Genomic DNA, 18,964 nt, shown 5'->3' with positions numbered 1-18,964 from the left:
TAGGGGAGATGGGAAGACAGGAGAGGCTACACAGAAAGCTGGGAGCCGGCTGGGAATGGCTCCCGTTTCATTTTTTCAGTTGTGTTAATGGGCGCAATCCCCCCCAACCTTCCTTGTGACACAGGAGAGAGCCCGGGGCCCTCGACCACCGAGACACGTCGAGCACATCACGGGAGACGTCCGGGTCCGGGGAGACAAAGGGACACAGGCACGCCCAGGGTGTGGCAGCTTTCCAGGTGGGTGGGATTGGACGAACTGGTTTTGTCCCAGTGGAGGTCTGCCCAAATCAATTGTTTTTCAGCTCAGTTCAGTTGTAGCAGAATCCTTCATTCCAAACGGGAAACTTTTCAAACCTCTGCAATTTTCCTCTCCCACTCTTCTTGCTTCCTCTGCACCAGCCAAAGCTGTCTCTGAACAGCAAAATACCTCCAAGTGCTGCCTGAAGAGCAGAAACCAACAGTGCCAGGAAATGGAGCAGCATGATCTGAGGAGCCTCTGCATAGAAATTCTTGCTCCAGGATGTTTCCTGAACCTGTATCCCCTTTTTCAGCTCTTCCAGAGGCACCACCCAGAGCAGTGGGTGCTCCCTTTCCTCCCCACCCCAATACCATCCCACTGTGGATCCTTGTGATGACCTGGGACCACCCAACGTGCTTTGGAGGAGTTGCCCAGCTCAGCCTCTGCAGCACGGACAGGCAGGACTTTGCTGCCAATCTGCCCAGACTGCCAAGAAATGGTGCAACCTCAGGAATTAGGCAGAAAAGAATCAACAAGCAGGAAACCCCAGTGATGGAGCGGGAGCTGTCCTGACACGGTCCTTTCTGTGAAGACAGGGCTGGGAGATGTGAGGTGTAATTAAACACTGCTACTGAAAGCTGGCCTTAAAGGATTTAATCTCTGAAATCCAGGCTCTAATTACCAGGCTGCACCAATTCTGACCCTGGACTGATGCTCTATTTTTTAATCTAGTTATTTCTTCCAAGCAGAGCCGTCTCCAGGGCCTCGCCTGGGCAGCAGCGTTAGCTCGCAGCTGGGAACGGGCTAACTAGGCCAGCACTGCGGGAATTCTCTGGGATTGTTTTTTTCTGCACGTCTCAGTATCATTCCAGCAGGGAACATCCGCAGACAGGAACCTGTGAGCAGCGCACGTGTGTGTGGTGGGGGGAACCACGGCGAGGGGAGCAGGAGGCAGCAGGCAAGGCATGGGGCTCACGGTGCCACCGTGTCCAGAGGGATGCTGCTCTGAGAGCAGGATGCTAAACCTGGAGCGGGATGTTAATTCGAGAGCACAGTGTAATCTGAGAGTGGGATGCTGCTCTGAGAGCGGGATGCTAATCTGAGAGTTGCATGCTAAACTAAATCTGGGATGCTAAACAAGGAGGGGTATGCTAATCTGAGAGTGGGATGCTAATCCAAGAGTGGGATGCTAATCTAAATCTGGGATGCTAAACCAGGAGCAGGATGCTAATCTGAGAGCAGGATGTTAATTTTAGAGTGGGATAGCAATCTGAGATCAGGATGTTAATCTGAGAGCAGGATACTAATCTGAGAGCGGGATGTTCCATTGAGAGCAGGATGCCAGCCCAAGAGCAGGATGTTAATCCAAGACCAGGATGCTAATCCAAGTACAGAGATGCCCATTTCCCAACCCGCAGTGCCGTCCCTGAAACAAAAGAAATCCCCCTGAAGCACCTTGCTGTGGTTCAGCTGCTGTTGCTGTGTGTGGATGGACAGACCACCACCTCCATCCCGAGCTGGCCTGGAGCGGGATGTGCTGCGTTATCACCATGGCTCCCACCTCTCTAATCAGGGCTTCCCGCTCCCAGACAGAGCTGCTGACCTTGATCCCTTCCAGTTCGAGGCCCCTCCATGGAAAAGTGATTCAATTAAGCCCTGGTTCACAGAGAGGACTAAAAACAAGGAGGGAGAAAAAAAGAAGTGCCCAAGAACAACAAAAATCCACACTCTTGAGAACAATTTCCTTCTATGGATTTTTAAGACCAGCGGCTGGAGAATCACTTTCTCGTTTCTGTGCTGTCTCTCCAGTCAATAAATAAGAGGGAAATAAAGGATTTCAGAGAAAATAGAATGCAGTCAAAAGGTAAATTGTGGTCTTAAAAGCCCCTAAGAGACTGTCACCGACTTTGAAATGTTTCCTAGTTTGAGACCATTTCTTCCTGACTACATGGTTTCCGCTCCTTTATTTGCATCTCTGGGAGGTAATCTTTAAAACTGATTTTCCCCTGGTTGCATTTCATTGGCAAAGAAACTAAACAGGCTGCTGCATTACAGTAATAACATCAACACTGCAGCCACCTTCGCCTTAATTATTTCTCTGTCTTGCCAACAGAACCAGTTAAACGAGATTTATATTTGGGTGGGGAGGAGGGGGGTGAAGTGGCAAGTGTGTGGATGGGTGAGATAACCTGGAAAAACCGATTTCTCCCTTGTTATGTGTCACCAGCAGTTAAAAAAAAGGTAAAACAATAATAAAAAATACACGAGGTAAAAGGTTTGGGCCATTTAAGTAATAATAATGTCAGTGTTTCACCTGTCTCTTGCTTAATTATTTCCTTCTCTCAGCTCTGCCACCTGAACCAGTTAAGATAAGATTTCATTGTGGATAAAGAGGAAGAACCTGTATTCTCCAAAGCAGATAAGCTGCTTTTTCCAGTCAAAAGGAAGAGAATACGTCACTAAAGCCTTCCCGCTGCCTACTCCAGATTTATCAACAGCCTCTTAGCAAAAGTCTTGCCACTAAAAGCTTGTGAAGTTTTGCAAAATACTACCAGATAAGAGAGAAGCACTTGTAAAGACAAGAAAGAGGCTGGATGTGCAAAGTAGCTCATCACAATCCGTGTCCTGCCAACACACACTCAAGGTCACCCCAAAAAGCTCCAGGGAGGGGGAGACCTTTGTTTAAGGAGAGTCCACAGGCTCTGTGAAGGTCACTTTGCAGGATGTCCAAGCTGCCTTCTGAACTGTGCTTAAAACTGAACGCCTTCCAGACCTCCTGCTCTGTCCTTTTAGGTCTCCCTCCTTTCCAAGGCATCCACATCCACCTTTGTCCATCACCAAGAGGCTTAAGAACGGTGCTGACTTGCCAGGAAAAGAGCTTGATGGAACATAAACCCATGGAATCATAGAATCCCAGAATGGTTTGGGTTGGAAGGGACCTTAAAGATCACCTTGTTCCAACCCCCTGCCATGGGCAGGGACCCCTTCTTCCCAACCGGGTTGCTCCAAGCCTCAAGCCCCAGAAAATCCCAAGGCCACCATCCCTCCTATCCACCTTCACCATAAATACAGCTTTGATCTTCCATCTGGTTCTCTCTCTTTAGTGACATCACAGAGATCACAGAATCTCAGAATCCCAGACTGGTTTGGGCTGGGAAGAATCTTAAAACCCACCCAGTTCCACCCCCTACCACGGGCAGGGACACGTTCCACCAGACCAAGTTGATCCAAGCCCCGTCCAACCTGGCCTTGAACACTTCCAGGGACGTGGCGGCTGCTCTGGGCAATCCTCACAAGGAGGAATTTCTTCCCAATATCCAATCCTAATCTCTCTCAGTTTAAAGCCATTCCCCCCTGGTGCCCTTGCAGCCAGGGAGAGGAGGTGGGGCACTCCTGCTGCAGGGCTGTGGGTCCGCCAGGCTGCGAGGGGCCCGGCGGGTCGGGATCCACGGCTCTGGATGCCTGTGCCCGCTGCTCCCGCAGCACTTCCAGCCAAACCCTGCCAAGACACGTGTTCCGCTGCTGCCGAGGCACCCGGCGCTGCAGATGGGCCTCGAGGGCCTGTGTGCAAACATTCCCCCACACCTCAGGCACCCGCGAAGCCGCGGCTGGAACCCATCCATCCGCGGGAGAGACGCAGCCGTGGGAGCGCTGGGCTGGGCGGGAGCTGCTGCTGGCGGAGGGTGAGACACTCTTGGCTGCTCTGCACTGCACGACACCTCTGGTCGTGCAGAGAAGCATTTTAAAAGGGAGAGAAGCAGCTCCCCAGTACAAAGCCAAGAGTTTTTCCTCCGCTTGTACTGCAGAGTTTACTTTTATTATACAATTTTCACCCTTCATGGCTCAGATGTTTTGCCCGTGTTTCATTGCTGACCCGCAGGCCAATCCTCAAAGCAGTGTTTGCTCAGGGTTTTGCGTCTACGTGGCTTTAAAGTTCTTTTTTTTAAAAAATAAATTCAGTTTGTGCAAAACTCTTTTTCTTGGTTTATAACAGGCAGGGAAGTGATGGTGGATTTTTGTGCTGGAAGGCAGGAGAGCAGATGAGGAGGGTGAACCTGAGCAGCCTGGGATAGTGAAAGGTGTCGGTGCCCTGGCAGAAGGTTGGAATGAGGCACCTTTAAGGTGTCTCCCAACCCAAACCCTTGTGGGATTCTGTGACTCTGTGGTTCTTCCTGGGCTGTGATGTTGGTGCAGGGCGGAGCAAAGCCCTCCCTGCAGGAATGATGCTGGTCCTTGTGCACTGCCTGTTCTCTGCTGCTAACCCAGGAGGGCTGAGAAACTTCCCCCAGGAGCCACCTCCCAGCTCTGTGCTCTCCTTCTCACCCCAAACCTGGAAGCTAATTGGCTGCTCCTGCTGCATCCAGCAGTGGGGCTGGATTTGGCCCCGTGGCTCTTCCCACAGAGCCACCCTGCTGCTGTTTTTGCTTCTGAGCTCCTCCAGCTTCCCTTCCCCGGCCTTGCCTTCCTACCCTGCCTCGTGCCTGATTATATTGGGTCTGCATGTGTAAGTACAGCCTCCTGCCATCCTAATCATCCAAAGTGGCTATTTGAATAACAGTTGTTGGTGCCTGTAGCTTCCTGTAATTTTCCAAAGGAAACAAATCCATGCAGACTGCAATTTTGCGCCTATGAATTTTGAATGAATGTCTCTGAGAGCCTCGATTTCTCTCTGCCTTCCGTCCTCCCCTCCCCTCGCCTGCCTCCCAGGCCCAGCTGAGCCAGAGGCTGCCACCAAAAGGGGCATAAGTGAGCGGTACCTTTCAGATGGAGGGTTTGGGGCTGGGGAGAGGCACCAAAACACAGTGGCATGGGCAGAGCTTGCTGGGGGACGGCTGAGTTGCACCCAGCCCATGGGAACAGATTTGCTCCACAGAAGGATAAAGCAGAGCGTGGAAGAAGAAGCGGCATTTGAGCATCAGGTGTCAGGATATTTTCTTGTGTTGTTACCTCCAAAGTAATTTTGGGAGGTCCCTGACTACCCAGCTCTGATGGTACCCATGCTTTGGGGCTGTTCCTGCTGGCCAAACTCTTCACCTTCTAACTCAGAGCAGCTGGATGAAATTTCTCCTCCAGAGCTGATCTTCCTGATGGCAACTGCTCCTATTTATTGTGGAATCATGGAATGGTTTGGGTTGGAAGGGACCTTAAAGCTCATCTCGTTCCACTCCCCTGCCATAGGCAGGGATGCCTTACAATATCCCGGGTTGCTCCTAGTCCTGTCCAAACTGGCCTTGGACACTTCCAGAGATTAGGCAGCTTCTCTGAGCAATCTGTGCCAGGGCCTTCCCAACTCACAGGGAAGAGTTCCTTCCCAATATCCAACCCAAACCTATTCTGTTTTATTTTAAAATCATTATAACCTTCTCCCTCTCAAGTTTCCCCTCCTGTTCCTCTGCATGCCATTTTATGACACTGAAGGTTCTCCTTTTTTATGACATTGTTGTTTTTAAAGTGTTTTTATCACCTGGTTTTATTACTAAATTACCGTGGAGCACCCCAAGTGCTGTAGGAGCGAAGAGGGAGAGCGGCTCTGGAAATGCAGGAACTCCTTCCTGAACAGCTTGCAGCCTCGCCAGGGAAGGGGCTGTGATTTGGTGATGGATGGAGTGCTTGTTATCCAGTATATTTTTATCCATACATATATAAAGCACTTTGTGATCCCAGCGGATACAAGGCACTATATAAATGTAAATCATTATCATTATCATTAAACACCTTCTGTATCTTTTAAACCTACCCGTTGGAATCTGATATGTATGGGGCAGCTGCTCTCTGGGTTTTGTTGGGGAACCAAATGTGAGAGCTGTGATTTTTGTCTTCGTTAGCAATTAAATGGGATCTCATGAAAGACTCTTATTTTTCCGTCGCAATTTTTTCATGCTGCCACTGATTTGAAAGTCACTTCTCACCCACTAAGAGAAATCTCTGCAGAATTCCCTAGCAACAACCTGAATAAGAAACAGCCACCTCGGGTATGAGGATGTTCCCGGGATTATCCAAACCCACCGCAGGCTGTCCGGCGCTCATCGCCATGAGGACGGGGAGAGGATCCACGGGGTCACAGGGGGGAGAGTTCAGCTCCTTCATGATTTATGACTCAGGGGAGGTTATAGACACTTGTCTCCACAACTGTGACTCTGCAGTGTTTCTGCTTGGCTGCTGCCCAGCCCCAGGAGTGAGTGACTGCACCAAGCTCCTGGACGCCCTCCGGCAGCAGCTGGAGCTGCAGGGAGTGCAGGCGCCCTATCCGTGACCCAAAGGCTCCTGTTCCTGCCTCACCCTGCTCCTTTGTCCTGTTCTTTAATGGAAGGGCTTGAGCCTGAGGGACCTGAAGGATTGCACGTGGAGGCTTTGGCACCACAGTAATGACCTCAGGCCATGTGTGTTTCCACTGAGGCCATAAATGACCAGATTCCCTTTCTGCCCGTAGGACAAGCCAAGGAAGCAGCACTCTGAGAGCCTCCTCTCCAATTTTCCTCCCCTATTTGGTTGCTAAAGCCTGTCTTCTTTTCTGCACTTCCAGGAAAGCCACCCAGTGACAGCTACTGACAGCTTCTCCCTTGGGGAATTAATCTCCAGCTGCATTATCCTAGAGTTGTAAAATCCTGGAATGGTTTGGGTTGGAAGGGACCTTAGAGATCATCTCATTCCACCCCCCTGCCACAGGCAGGGACGCATTCCACCAGACCAGGTTGCTTCAAGCCCTGTCCAACCTGGCCTTAAACCTCATGTTAGGGAGCCAGGAGCCTGGTCTAAGATAAAAGTGCACTTTCCAGTGCAATTGTTTTATCCTTCCGATGCTCCATGGGCATTTCCCAAAGGGAGATGACTGAAGCAGGGTCAGGCTACACTCAGAAAGAAGTGAAGGCCAGGTCCTGGCCCCAGAGACAGGGGATCAGTTGTTCTGAGCCCCCAAGGGACCATCATCAACAGTATTTCATTTCCCCTTGTCATGACAACCAAGGGGATGGGTTTGGAAACCTTGGATGTGTCACGGGTCTGAGCCCTGGCCTTTAAACCCCACTAACCTGCAAGCAGTGGCTTGCAAAGGTTTTGCAATATTTAGTTAATGGAACAAGGTTTTTCCTAGTTCTCTATTTTTCCCCATTTTTTTTTTCATTCTATTTTCCCCAGCCTCTGAGGAGCTGCAGCCTCCTGCTGCCCAGGGGAAATCTTCCATTTAGCTACATTTTCCTTTCTCATTTCATGCTGTAATGGGGATTCATCATAGGTGTTAAATCCATAATTTGCCATGAATCCCTTGTCTCTCTCTGTGGAGGTCAGAGTTGAGTTTAAAGGAACCCGATATTGTGGCTTTGTGGCTGTCCCTGCGGGAGAGCACCAGCCCAATTCCACAGAGCGGGAGGAGGTTGGAGAGTCCTGGGTGGGTCATCCAGTGCCATGTCCATGCTTTCCACCTCTCTTTGCTTGCTGAAGGGGGCAAAATTGAGCACACCAGGCCCCTTTAATGTCAAAAAAAGTGTAATAGCCCCTTCCAGAGGGTCATTGGTCCATCTCATCATGTGAGAAATACCCTGGGGCAGGAGAGTTATTCTCCTGTTAATTACCAACGACACCCACAGGTCAGTTATTAAGACATGACTATCCAGCTTTACAGCCCATTTGGAGCCAAAAGGAATGCCACAGCTCCAGACCCATCCCAGTGCTCCTGCTGAATGGGAGGGTGGCATCCACCACGCTGACAGAGGCACCAAAAGCAAGCGGCACCGGGAACGCGCCGTGATGGATGGGTAGCAGAGAGATCCATCACGGGGCTCCCAACCCTTCCTTCACCACGAGCTGGGAGATGCTGCCTGAGCTGGGAGCTGTGCTGGGAGATGCTGGGAGCTCTGCTGGGGAGCCTGAGCCATCCAATGGATGTCACAGAAGCTCAGGCACAGTGGGGCAAGGCTGGGCAACACTTCACGGAGCAGGGAAACGCAAGACAAGCAAAAAGGGCTGGCCAAGCTCTTGGAACCAGGAAACAACATTCCTGCGGGCTGGGCACGGGCAGAGGGCTGGGGTCCCTTCAGGCAGCCTCTCCCAGAGCGGCTCCTCCGCTTTCGCGGCCGGTGCTGCCCTGCCGAGCCTCCGGTTCATTTGTCACCAGGGCGATCGATGGCAAAGCGGGGGCTGTCGCTCAGGTGATGTCACGCTCCGAGAGCCTCGTTCTTCTCTGCCGGCTGACAAGGGGAGAGCGAGTCAATACTTGTGTCAGGTCACTAAACAACCCGCCGAGCTCCTGGCGGCGGCGGCTCCCGGCGCTGCAATCGGCATCGCATCCGTTTGCGCAGCTGGGCGAGGCACAAAAGGGGTTGCTGCGAGCACAGACGCAGATGCAGAGGAGCACAGGGAGGATGCAGATGGGGGAGCTGGGTCTCGATTGGCAAGAGGGAGAATCGTGCGTAGGAGTGAAAGCAAAGCGAGGTTTGCATGTGCGTGGCGGGTCTGGCTGGTGCAGAATGCGAGGTGTCAGCGATTCAGAAGCGCATGAAGCAAAATAATGCCTGCTGTCCACAGTGCGCCCAGGGAGATGCTGGGTGCAGCAGAGGGAAAGGCTGGTGTGATGCGGAGGGAGCCGCTGGCCCGTAGATGGTTTGTGCAGGCCGGGGGAACTGCAGTGAGGTGTAGAGGGGTCGTGCCCAGAGCAGAGAGGGTGCAGACACGGGAACGAGTGGCGAGCACAGCAACACAGAGGAGTCCTGACACGCAGCACTCCCACATCATTTCACAGCACCCTCATGGCCATCACAGCCCGGAGTGACGGGGGACCGGGGCAGTGGCAGAGCCAGCAGAAGGGGCTGGGAAGAGATGAAGGGATGACTAAAAATCAGGAAGGTTTTTTTATCAGCCCTCTGTGCTTTGCATCCATCAGGTCAGCCCAGCCCAGCAGACTGCAGAGAGAAACCAAATGCTTTGTGTTCGATAAAACCAGGGGTCAGAACCACGATGCCCTCCCTGCATCGAGACAAGGAATCACAGATTGGCACAGGAACACGAACATTAATCATTTCTATCCGCGTCTCTTCCTATTTACTCTGTGGTACTTCAGTCTTCAGTGTGCAGGTAGGAATGCTGGTGCGGCTCTGAGGGCTTAGAGAAGGGAAGCTTTGATGGGAGAGGCGGCATCAGTCAACCTCAGGGCCCAAGGCATTAAGAAAACACAAAGTTTGTAAGAACTGTGTGAGCCCATCTGGAGCAGGGTTTGAGGGAACAGAGGCAGCAGCTGCTTAGTGCTGGCCTGGCCCTGCTGACCTTCCCCCGATGTGACTGAACACCAGCCCCTGCTCAGACACAGCCCTGTCCTGTGGGGAGGGACATGGACCTGTCAGGGTGCGCCCAGAGGAGCCCATGGAGATGCTTCAAGGGCTGGAGCCCCTCTGGAGCCAGGCTGGGAGAGCTGGGAGTGCTCACCTGGAGAAGAGAAGGCTCCAGGGAGAGCTCAGAGCCCCTGGCAGGGCCTAAAGGGGCTCCAAGAGAGATGGGGAGCAATTTTGGATCCACTGCTGGAGGGCAGGGATGGATGGGAGTTTGGGGAGGAATTGTTCCCTATGAGCGTGGGGAAGCCCTGGCACAGGGTGCCCAGAGAAGCCGTGGTTGCCACTGGATCCCTGGGAGTGTCCAAGGCCAGGTTGGACAGGGCTTGGAGCATCCTGGGAAAATGGAAGAGCAGGGACGCAGAGCTAAAGGATCTTTAATATCCCTTCCAAGCCAAAGTGTTCCATGGTTCTATGATATTTATAATTTTTAATGTCTGTGAGGTGAAACAACCCCCTTCCTTAGCTTTCTTCTCCCCATGTTTGTACGACCGCAAAGTCGTTACTCCACTGCTACGACCCTGGCAGAGCCCCAGGTGGGTGGCTCTGTCCCATGGAGTGTTTCATCCTGGCACCCACCACCAGCACAGATGGATTTACTGGGGATGTGAAGACGTCATTTTGCTTGTCTCCTTCAAAGTAAGGAGAACAGTGCTCATGTAGATGCTGCCTTCCCTTCCTCTCCTCCACCTCCTCCTCTTCCTCCACCTTCTCCTCACAGAAGGGTGCAAACCCCTCCAGAATGGGGGAAGCAGCACTTCCCAACACCCAGGTAAAACCCACCTTGGGAGGACCCATCTCAAAACCCATTTTTTTGGCCCACAGTCCCTCTCTGGGGCCTGTTTTCCAGGTCTAGACTGCTTGAGGCAGCGGCTGCCTTTCACCTCTGAGCCCTTGGGTTTGCCTGGCAGCAATGGTCAATCCCATGGAGATGCCTTCCCACCCCAGAGCCACACAGGGACGTGAGCAAGGAAACCCGGCCACCCTCTGCTATCAAAAGGAGCCAGCTCAGAGAGCTGTAAACTTAAGCTGCTCAGACATGACATCAAATATTTAGGTTATTTGGGATTTGCACTCGATTGTTTGATGTTTCTGTTTCATTCCCAGTAGAGCCAGTTGCTGTTTTGCCACTGAAAATATTCCCAGCAGAAAATGCAGCTTTGTGAAGACCCAAAGTTGTTCAAGGAGAAGTGACTGTCTGGAAGAAAATGATCACATTTTCATCACTTTTTTTTTTTTCTTTTTTTTTTGTTCTGAATTGACATCCCAGCTCTACATGCTCTGAATTTTGCATTCAGAGGATTGAATTCTATTAAAAAGTGTGGAGAAAGGGTTCCAAGCTGAACTATTTCTGGATTTGAAACATCACCTCCTCACATTTTCTCCTTGCTGCTGAGCATTACAAACAAATGTTGAGAAAGGGCCTTACCCAGGACACAACCTCTTTATTTTCTGATCAAACTCCACTGAAGAGCTTGAAAACTGGGAAATGAAGATGTCTCAAGCTGCCAACCATCGTTTTGGTAATGGAAATTCTTACTCTGCTCTGCAGGGGAGGGCTGGAAAGACTTGGCAAGAATGAAGATTGGAATAAAATAAAAATAAAATAAAAAGAGGAAAATTGCTGTGATTGAATGTGGATGCACTTGACACCCCAGTGACCCTCCTCCTGTCCCTGCCTTGTGCCATTGTAGGAGAGACAGGAGCTCTCACTTCAAATTAACTTAATCTGTAGAGTTAAATAATTCATGTTGATTTAAGAAAGCTTTATTCCTAATGGGACACACGTGAAGACAGAGTTAATATTAGAAGAGGCCGTGGAGGGGAGGAGAGAGAGAATTAGACTATAAAAGGTGAAGGTACAAGTTAATTGCCTATCAATTATTCACCTTAAGTCTCTGGAAGTAGCTCCCCTGCTTCCCTCCTCACACCCTCATATTCCCTTTTCCTTTTTGTGGCCGATTTCCCACTGGCACCTCTTGGACCAGCCTTTTCCCTGTGCCAAGCAAGAGGTGCCTGGGAGCTTCCTGGGATAGCCCGAGGCACATAGCCAGGCTGGAGGTGTCACATCTCCCATGGGGAGCCCAGACCAGGACAGCCTTGGGATCCTCCTGCCAAGGTGCCACGACGGAGAGGAGCCATCCAGTTTCCCAACACCTCGTCATCCACCTGCTTCACTGTCCTGGTTCCTCCAGCCTCCGGGCACCATGGGTGCTGCCAGCCCTGGTCACTGCAGACCTAGGTGCCACCACAGTCTGAGGTGTCACCACAGGCCGAGGTGTCACCGCATGCAGAGGTGTCACCATAGGCTGAGGTGTCACCATAGGCTGAGGTGTCACCATAGGCTGAGGTGCCACTGCAGGCCAAGGTGTCACCACAGGCCAAGGTGTCACCGCAGGCTGAGGTGTCACCGCAGGCTGAGGTGTCAATGCAGGCTGAGGTGTCACTGCAGAACAAGGTGTCACCACAGGCTGAGGTTGTCACCGTGCTGTGGCCACGCCGGCACCGTGAGCCGGGGCTCCCCTCTCCCTCCTCGCTCCCTCCCAGGGAAACCAAAGCTCTCTTCAAAGTTTCTCCTCGCTTGGCTGCCTCCAAGATCTGGGAACTCAACACTAATTAACGTGTCTGCAAATCCCAGCTCGGCTGCCGGGGCCTCAAATTCCTTCACGGTCCCGCGAGTGCAGAAGGATCCACGAGCGATCCCTCTGGCTCCTGAAGCTACACGGCTGGCAGATGCATATTTTAACAACACACATCTGTTGGCAATATAATCTCTTGTATTTGCCCTCCCTGCTCTGAGCTTTGATGGAAGACCGGAGGGAACTCTCCAGCGGTTACAGCCAAAGTGTTTGCTTTGCAATTTCACTCGATTGCTGCCTGATTTTATTTTTAAATTTCTCCAAGTCCTAATCAGGCTCTTACTTTATTTAATTAATACCCTGGCTTAGTTAAATAGATCATAAATTAAGCAGCCCTGCCATTAGAGATGTACCAGGTATCAAATAGCCCTCCAGTGGCTTCCCAGAGCCTGCCTGGTTTGGGCTCCCCTGCCAAGCTGCCTTGACATCCTTTGCTTGCAGAAAATCTGGATGCCTCCATATGTCTCAAATCCCATCCCATCAGATTTATCAAGCTTTCTTGCTTGGGGCGGTTATCCTGAGGAGATTGGGCAGTGACTCCTTCCCCAGAGTTTGGGCAATGGTAGGAGGGAGGGTGAGGGAGACCTGAAGAAGGGGTACCCTCCAGCTTTGGGATGCATTAACAACATTTCCCAGCAATATTTGTCCCTGGAACTCCACAAAGGAAAGATTTTCCCTGATGCTGATGACATTAATAGGCTCGTCTCTTCGAGTGTTTGGACTTCCAAGGCTATGGAATGATCTGTTCCACTACATTTAACCATGTAGATTTGAAAACGATGTGACAAAACCTTAAATATTTAATTAAAATATGGTGTAGCTCTGCATCTGAGCAGGGAAGTAGGAGGCATCAGCCCCATAAAGCTGTTGTCAGACATGAATGACAGCAGTTGGTGCTTGAATCGGGAGGCATTAGGGGATTTCTTGATACCAAGGAAGTGGAAAAACTGGCAGGGACAGACAAGGCAGCACCAAGCCATACAAAAAACCAGGCAGGGTTATTTTTCCAGAGATAAGGCTGGGGGATGATAGAGCGCGGTAGAGTTCCCCAGAACTGCCTCTAACACCCAGCTGGCTGAAGAGCTCTTGAGTCACCAAGAAAGCAGCAGCAGATGTTGGGCTGCCAGCCGCCAGAACCTCTCAGCTCTGCCTCAGCTGTGATCGATCGCTTCCTTGGGAGTTGCATGGTTTGCACCTGGCTCCAGGGATGCCTTAGGGATCCTTTCCTGCCCAGGGGAAGTCTGCAGCCTCAGGTGAAGCTGGGAAGACTGGGAGGAAGGAACACCCCCCCGGCATCTCCCTGTGAGCAGCTCAGGCAGCCTGGCACATCCATTCCCAACCCAGGGAGATGAAATCTGGGAGATCCAGCTTCCTCCAGACACAGCTGCTTAGCTCATGACTACAGCAGGCTCACACACTGCATGCTAAGAGCAGAGATGTCTGCACAGCTGGTGGTATTGCACATCTGGAAGCACCAGAAATGTCTCTCCCCCTTCCCAGACACGTGTTACCCCCCTGTCAGGCCATGAGTTCAGCCTGAAAGGCTGCACATTGTCCCCAGCTGTCAGAAACACCGGGGCTTAGGGCTTCTACTCTTCATGTGCCACTTCTGTCCCTTCCACCGGGGTGGCTAAAACACAGAGCACAGATCCCACAGCAGCCCTGCCCTCGCTGCCAGCACAGGACACCCCATCCCAAAGGAACGGTGTGAGCTGCTGATCACCAGCTCCCTGCAAAGGCGGGATCATCACTCCTACCTCCCCAACCAGCCTGAAATGTCACAGAATCACACAATCTCCTGAGCTGGAACAGACCCACAAGGATCATTGAATCCAACCCCAACCATCCCACCCTGTGCCTGAGAGTGTTGTCCAAACGGTCCTGGAGCTCTGGCAGCCTTGGGGCCATGACCATTTTTCCTCCCTCAGAATGTCTGCATAAATAGCCCTAAAGTTAAAGACGAGCTACCAGTGGGTTCCAAACCCACACTGGCTCATCGATTGGGCCTAAATTGAACACTGTGTAACTTTAATTTTCTTAAAAGGAAAACACTGCAAATATAAGTCGCTGAACATCTTAGGTAAATGTACCAATTAGCAACTACCATGTATATCCACATAAACATTAACTACCAGCTATTCAACACATTCCATAACCCCAAAGATAATAACGATTTCCTTTTGATCCATAAAAACATCTCTCTGCTCAATCAACGCTTCGCAGCAGCTCTGACGTACACCCTGGGACTAAATTAGTTTTGAAATCTTTAGCTCTAATTAAATAACATTATTTCTTTTGTCTGGCTCCCGCAATGTATTCTGCTTTCACAACAGAAGGAAGGGAGCACGGGCAAAGGAGGGGTCGTCGGTGAGCAAGACAACGTTCCCCTTTCCCATTCATTTCCAGGATTATTTCATGTACGGGCACATGTCAGAGCTCTGAGCTGCTGCCAAGGTTTGATTGAGCAGAGGGAGGAATCAAAAGAAAATCATCATTATTGTCAGGGTCAGGGAAGGAAGGGCTGGCAGCTGCGAAAGTTTGGGTGTAGGGAACATTGTAGGGTTGTCGAGGGAGGAAAACAAATGCAGAGGAAATTGCAAACCAGGAATTTGAACTCATTTTCATAGTGCAGATTCCTGTGAGGTGCACCTTCAACCACAGCTGGTACCTTAATTCCCTTTTTTTGTCTGCTTAAAGCTAATCAGTGTTGATCCGGCTAAAAGCATCGAAATTCTTGATTTGGATCTTTTTAAAAGGTTGTTTTTTTTTTTTTTTCTTTTTTTTTTCTCCCTAGAAACTAACCAGGAATAAAAACAACAAGGAAAAAAAGAAATCCAATCTTCAATTTAAACAAACTTAAATATGCAAATGGTTTCACTTTGAGGGTTGAATAATCAGGATGAATCTGGTAGCAGCAAAACAGACTGGGTTTTGTCCAAGCTGTTCAAGAAAAATACCATTTTCATTAACTTCTCTGAAGCCACGTCCATGCCGGGAAGCCTCGCTGACGGGCCTGCCTTTTCCCAGCACTCCTGCGGGGAGAGGCTCCCTCCCGCTCTGCCAGACGGCCAACAAAGCCCTCCAGCCCCCCACCCATCTCCCACACAAAAAGGTCCTCTACATGAATTTGGGAGCCACTTCCAGTTTGCAATCCCAGGCAATATCCTCCCGCGCTGCTCATGGGAAAGATTAATTACTGAGAAACACAGGTGATAAAATATGAGTATGTAGATAGTTTAAAAATACTGCAATAGTATGAAACCAGCCTTTCCTCATGGGATGGAGCTGTCCCGGTCCTGTAGGCAGGGTAATGCATAAGTGATGACACTGACACTCTTCATATCCTTAAATTTATGGACAGACTCTCTTGAACTGGGGCATAAATCCATAAAGCTGAAGTACCAAACACTTGGTGCCTCTGTTACTCCTGGAACTGTCATACTCCACCCCAGAACTGCTTCCCTCCCCAGGCAGCTTCCTTTGATCCTGTTCTCAGGACTGAGCTACTCCCCCCACTGCTCTCACAATGGATTGATTCCCGGTCCTCTTGATCCAGCAACAAAACATTTTGTCAAAAGCCACTCAGTGTGACCATGAAGGCAGCAAAACCCCCCCAAAAACCCCTGAGGGTGTGAGGAGCGGGACTCACCGAGGACAGTCAGCCGGGCAGGTCTGGATCGGATGGCGGCTTGGATGGCCTGGCACTCGTACACGGCGTCATCCTGGAGGTCAGCTCGCAGGATTTTCAAGTGGTGCTGACCCGACAGATGGTCTCCTACGACCAGATAGCGTGGATAACCTGCCGAAGGCAAAGCGTGGGTCAGGAGGTGGCTGGAGCCATGAGCCCAGGGATGAGGAGAGCAGAGCATGGGTCCAGAGCCCCAGCATCCCACAGCAATTTCCAGGATCCAGGCAGCTTCCTCCCCTCCTTAGCAGCCAGCCCAGAGAGAGACTAAGAACCTGCCGAATTCAGGAGACTGCACATTTTGCTCTACAGGTTCAAAAAAGAAGTGCTGATGAAGGAGCATTAACTGAAATCCCAAGGAATCATGGGATCATAGAATGTTAAGTGTTGGAAGGTTTGGTTTTGACCTTAAAGATCATTGGGACCTAAGTCCCCCTGCCATGGGCAGGGACACTTCCCACTAGATCAGGTTGCTCAAGGCTTTCTCCAGCCTGGCTTTGAACCCTCCCAGGGCTGGGGCATTCCCAACCTCCCTGGGCAAGAAAAAGGGATGAGCCCTTCCACCAGGAAACCCAGCACCTCCTGCTCCTCTGCAACCCATCATGGAATATCCTCAGTTCCTGACATCAGCTGTGGTGACGCCCTGGAATACAGCCACGGTTAGGTCTGTGTAAAGCCTGGGCAGGGATCTGGGAGGACCAGCAGCCCTGGTCAGCCTGGCTGGACACACAGGATGGGCACACAGGAGGAAAGGCACCATCCCCCCATCCCGCTGGTGCCCAATGCCCTGTGTAACCCAACACTGGCACACACTTGCGCTTCTGTTGTTTCTCGAGTTATCAACAGCAGGATTTGCTCTCCTGAACCGTGAGAAGTACAAATGATGGGTTTGTTTGTATTGTGCTAATTAGACACTGGCTGAGCTGGTATCACGCGAGCTGGCAGCTCCTGTGGCTTCCAGCAGCCCCGGCTCCGTTAATTGTGGAAGTCATTCACATCAGCTCCCTACTTCAGTGGAGCTCTTGTTACCCAGTCGTGTTGCAAGGTCTTGCATGGAAAGCTCAGCTCTCTAATAGATGCAAAAACTGTGGCTCGGAGCTTTGAAAAACAGGCGAAGATGGGGCTGCTCACTCGGGCACGGCTGTAAATGAGCAATTATATGTATTAATAAAAAACAGAGGAAAAGAAGAGGCAGGCACTGCACTTTAGGGAAGAGCAGGGTCCCTGGAGACCAAAAATCATGGATCCTCCCCTGGTTTCTGAATGCTGCTTCTTGCCTTGGGGAAAACACTCTCAGGTCACCAGGAGCTGAGCAGTGTCACACTTTGCAGAGCCTGGGGGGACGACACTGCAGCTCCTGAAGGGCTCCATGTCCTCGCAGGCTGTTTCTAGCAAACGCTCTCCTTACTCATATGAAATATTTCAGTTCCAAATTAGTGTTTTCCAGCAAAGTATACAGAATAAACTCTAAACTTCCCCAGTTTTGCACCAGTCTTCACCAGCTGCAATTAGCCCCCAATCACAGTGTGGGATTAAGGAATGTGAGTTCTGAGGAATTTGGTCACCCAACTATAATTTGCCAAAACTAAAGCTAGAGGAAACCACAAACACTTGTCCAAAGCAAACAGAGGTTTGTGGGTCCCTTCAAAAGCAGGATATTCTATGGCTCTCTTCATTTTTGAGAATGTAAAAACAGGCACTTTCAACATTTATAAAACATTTTATCCCATATTTTGGAAAGGTGACATTAGTTTTCAAGGAAATCAAACCAGGGCTTTCCAAAGGGTCAGGCGACATCTGTGGGAGCCGACAGTTTTGTTTCAGCTCAGAGTGGAACAGGTTTTGGTTTATTCCAAACATCAGTGCCTATATTTGGGTGGACTGGAAGGTGTTGGAGTTGAAATGAAAATATCGATCCCCAAGCAAATGTCGGGCAAGGAGAGCTCCTTGTTTATGGGTGGTGTCCTGACTTACTTGAGAGATCCCGCCCGACTCCAAGGGCCAGCCCGTCCTTGATCCAGAGCACGATGCCATTGTACTCGGGGATGGCGCAGAGCAGCGTCACCGGCTGCCCCGCGATCACCACCTGGTCCTGCGGCTGCTGCGTGAACGACGACGCCTGGCCTGGACAGGGGAACGAGAGAGGAACAGGGCACTGTCAGTTCTCCTGTGGTTTCCAGCACAATGAAGTTCTTTGGGATGCAACAGTCCAGGATGCTCCTGGCACAGCACAAATGGGAGACTGAGCTCTGCAGCTCCTAGTTATGTGATTGCTAAATTTTGTGATTGCCCCACGGAATGATGGAATGTTTTGGGTTGGAGGGGACCTTAAAGCTCATCCTGTTCACAGGGAACAATTCCTTCCCAATAACACATCCAGCCCTGCCCTCTGGCAGTGGGAAGCCATTCCCTGTGTCCTGTCCCTCCATCCCTTGTCCCCTGTCCCTCTCCGGCTCTCCTGGAGCCCCTTTAGGCCCTGCCAGGGGCTCTGAGCTCTCCCTGGAGCTTTCTCCAGGTGAGCACCCCCAGCTCTCCCAGCCTGGCTCCAGCCCTAGAGCATCTCTGTGCCTCCTCTGGACTCATTCCAGAAGCTCCACATCTTCCCTGTGCTGAGGACCCAGAGGTGGACACAGCACTTAGTGACAAATATTTGCAATATTTTTTTGCTCCCTGGGGCAGAAAAAGGCTCCAACCAAGAGGCACCAGCATTTGCTGTAACTGTTTTATTCCAAATTGTGGTGGTAGTGTTTCAGCCACAATGATCACAGACAGAGAAGCAGCAGGATGTCCAGCAGCAGCAATATTTTATATTACACATAATAAAAGAGGATGTTGGTCCTCTGCTTCTGAGCCTTGCTCCCACCTCGTGTGCTCTCTGAAATCAGGATGTGCAGATTACAACCTGCTATAAAACATGCAGGGAAACGACCAACTGCTGCTGTTCTCCTCCCTCCCAAGGTGTAACCTCCTGGCATTTGCTGGGAGCTTCCCACACATCTGGAGGGGAAAGGAAGGCCCAGCTCTGCCTCAGCATTGCTTTTCGCCAAAGCTGCATCGTCAAACTCGTAAATCTCTCTCCTCACCCT

At 50.9% G+C, this 18,964-nt stretch overlaps 1 protein-coding gene across 3 annotated transcripts in view; it reads right to left on the bottom strand.

The window, feature by feature from the left end:
• The window catches only part of KIRREL3 (kirre like nephrin family adhesion molecule 3), a 354,811-nt gene that overhangs the window by 83,226 nt on the left and 252,621 nt on the right, over positions 1-18,964 (bottom strand). For all 3 annotated transcript variants that reach the window (XM_066203572.1, XM_066203573.1, XM_066203574.1), the window contains 2 exons: positions 17,853-18,002; positions 15,843-15,992 (listed from right to left, as the gene is read on the bottom strand). In XM_066203572.1, the coding sequence (XP_066059669.1) occupies positions 15,843-15,992; positions 17,853-18,002 (300 nt within the window). The remainder of the gene's footprint in view (positions 1-15,842; positions 15,993-17,852; positions 18,003-18,964) is intronic.

The sequence above is a fragment of the Chamaea fasciata genome, unplaced genomic scaffold (genome assembly GCF_029207755.1).
Source record: "Chamaea fasciata isolate MVZ Bird 193981 ecotype frontalis unplaced genomic scaffold, bChaFas1.0.hap1 SCAF_24, whole genome shotgun sequence".
Classification (NCBI taxonomy): Eukaryota; Metazoa; Chordata; class Aves; order Passeriformes; family Sylviidae; genus Chamaea; species Chamaea fasciata.
The sequence above is the reverse complement of the archived record's forward strand: the minus strand, read 5'-3'. Positions and strand labels throughout refer to the sequence as shown.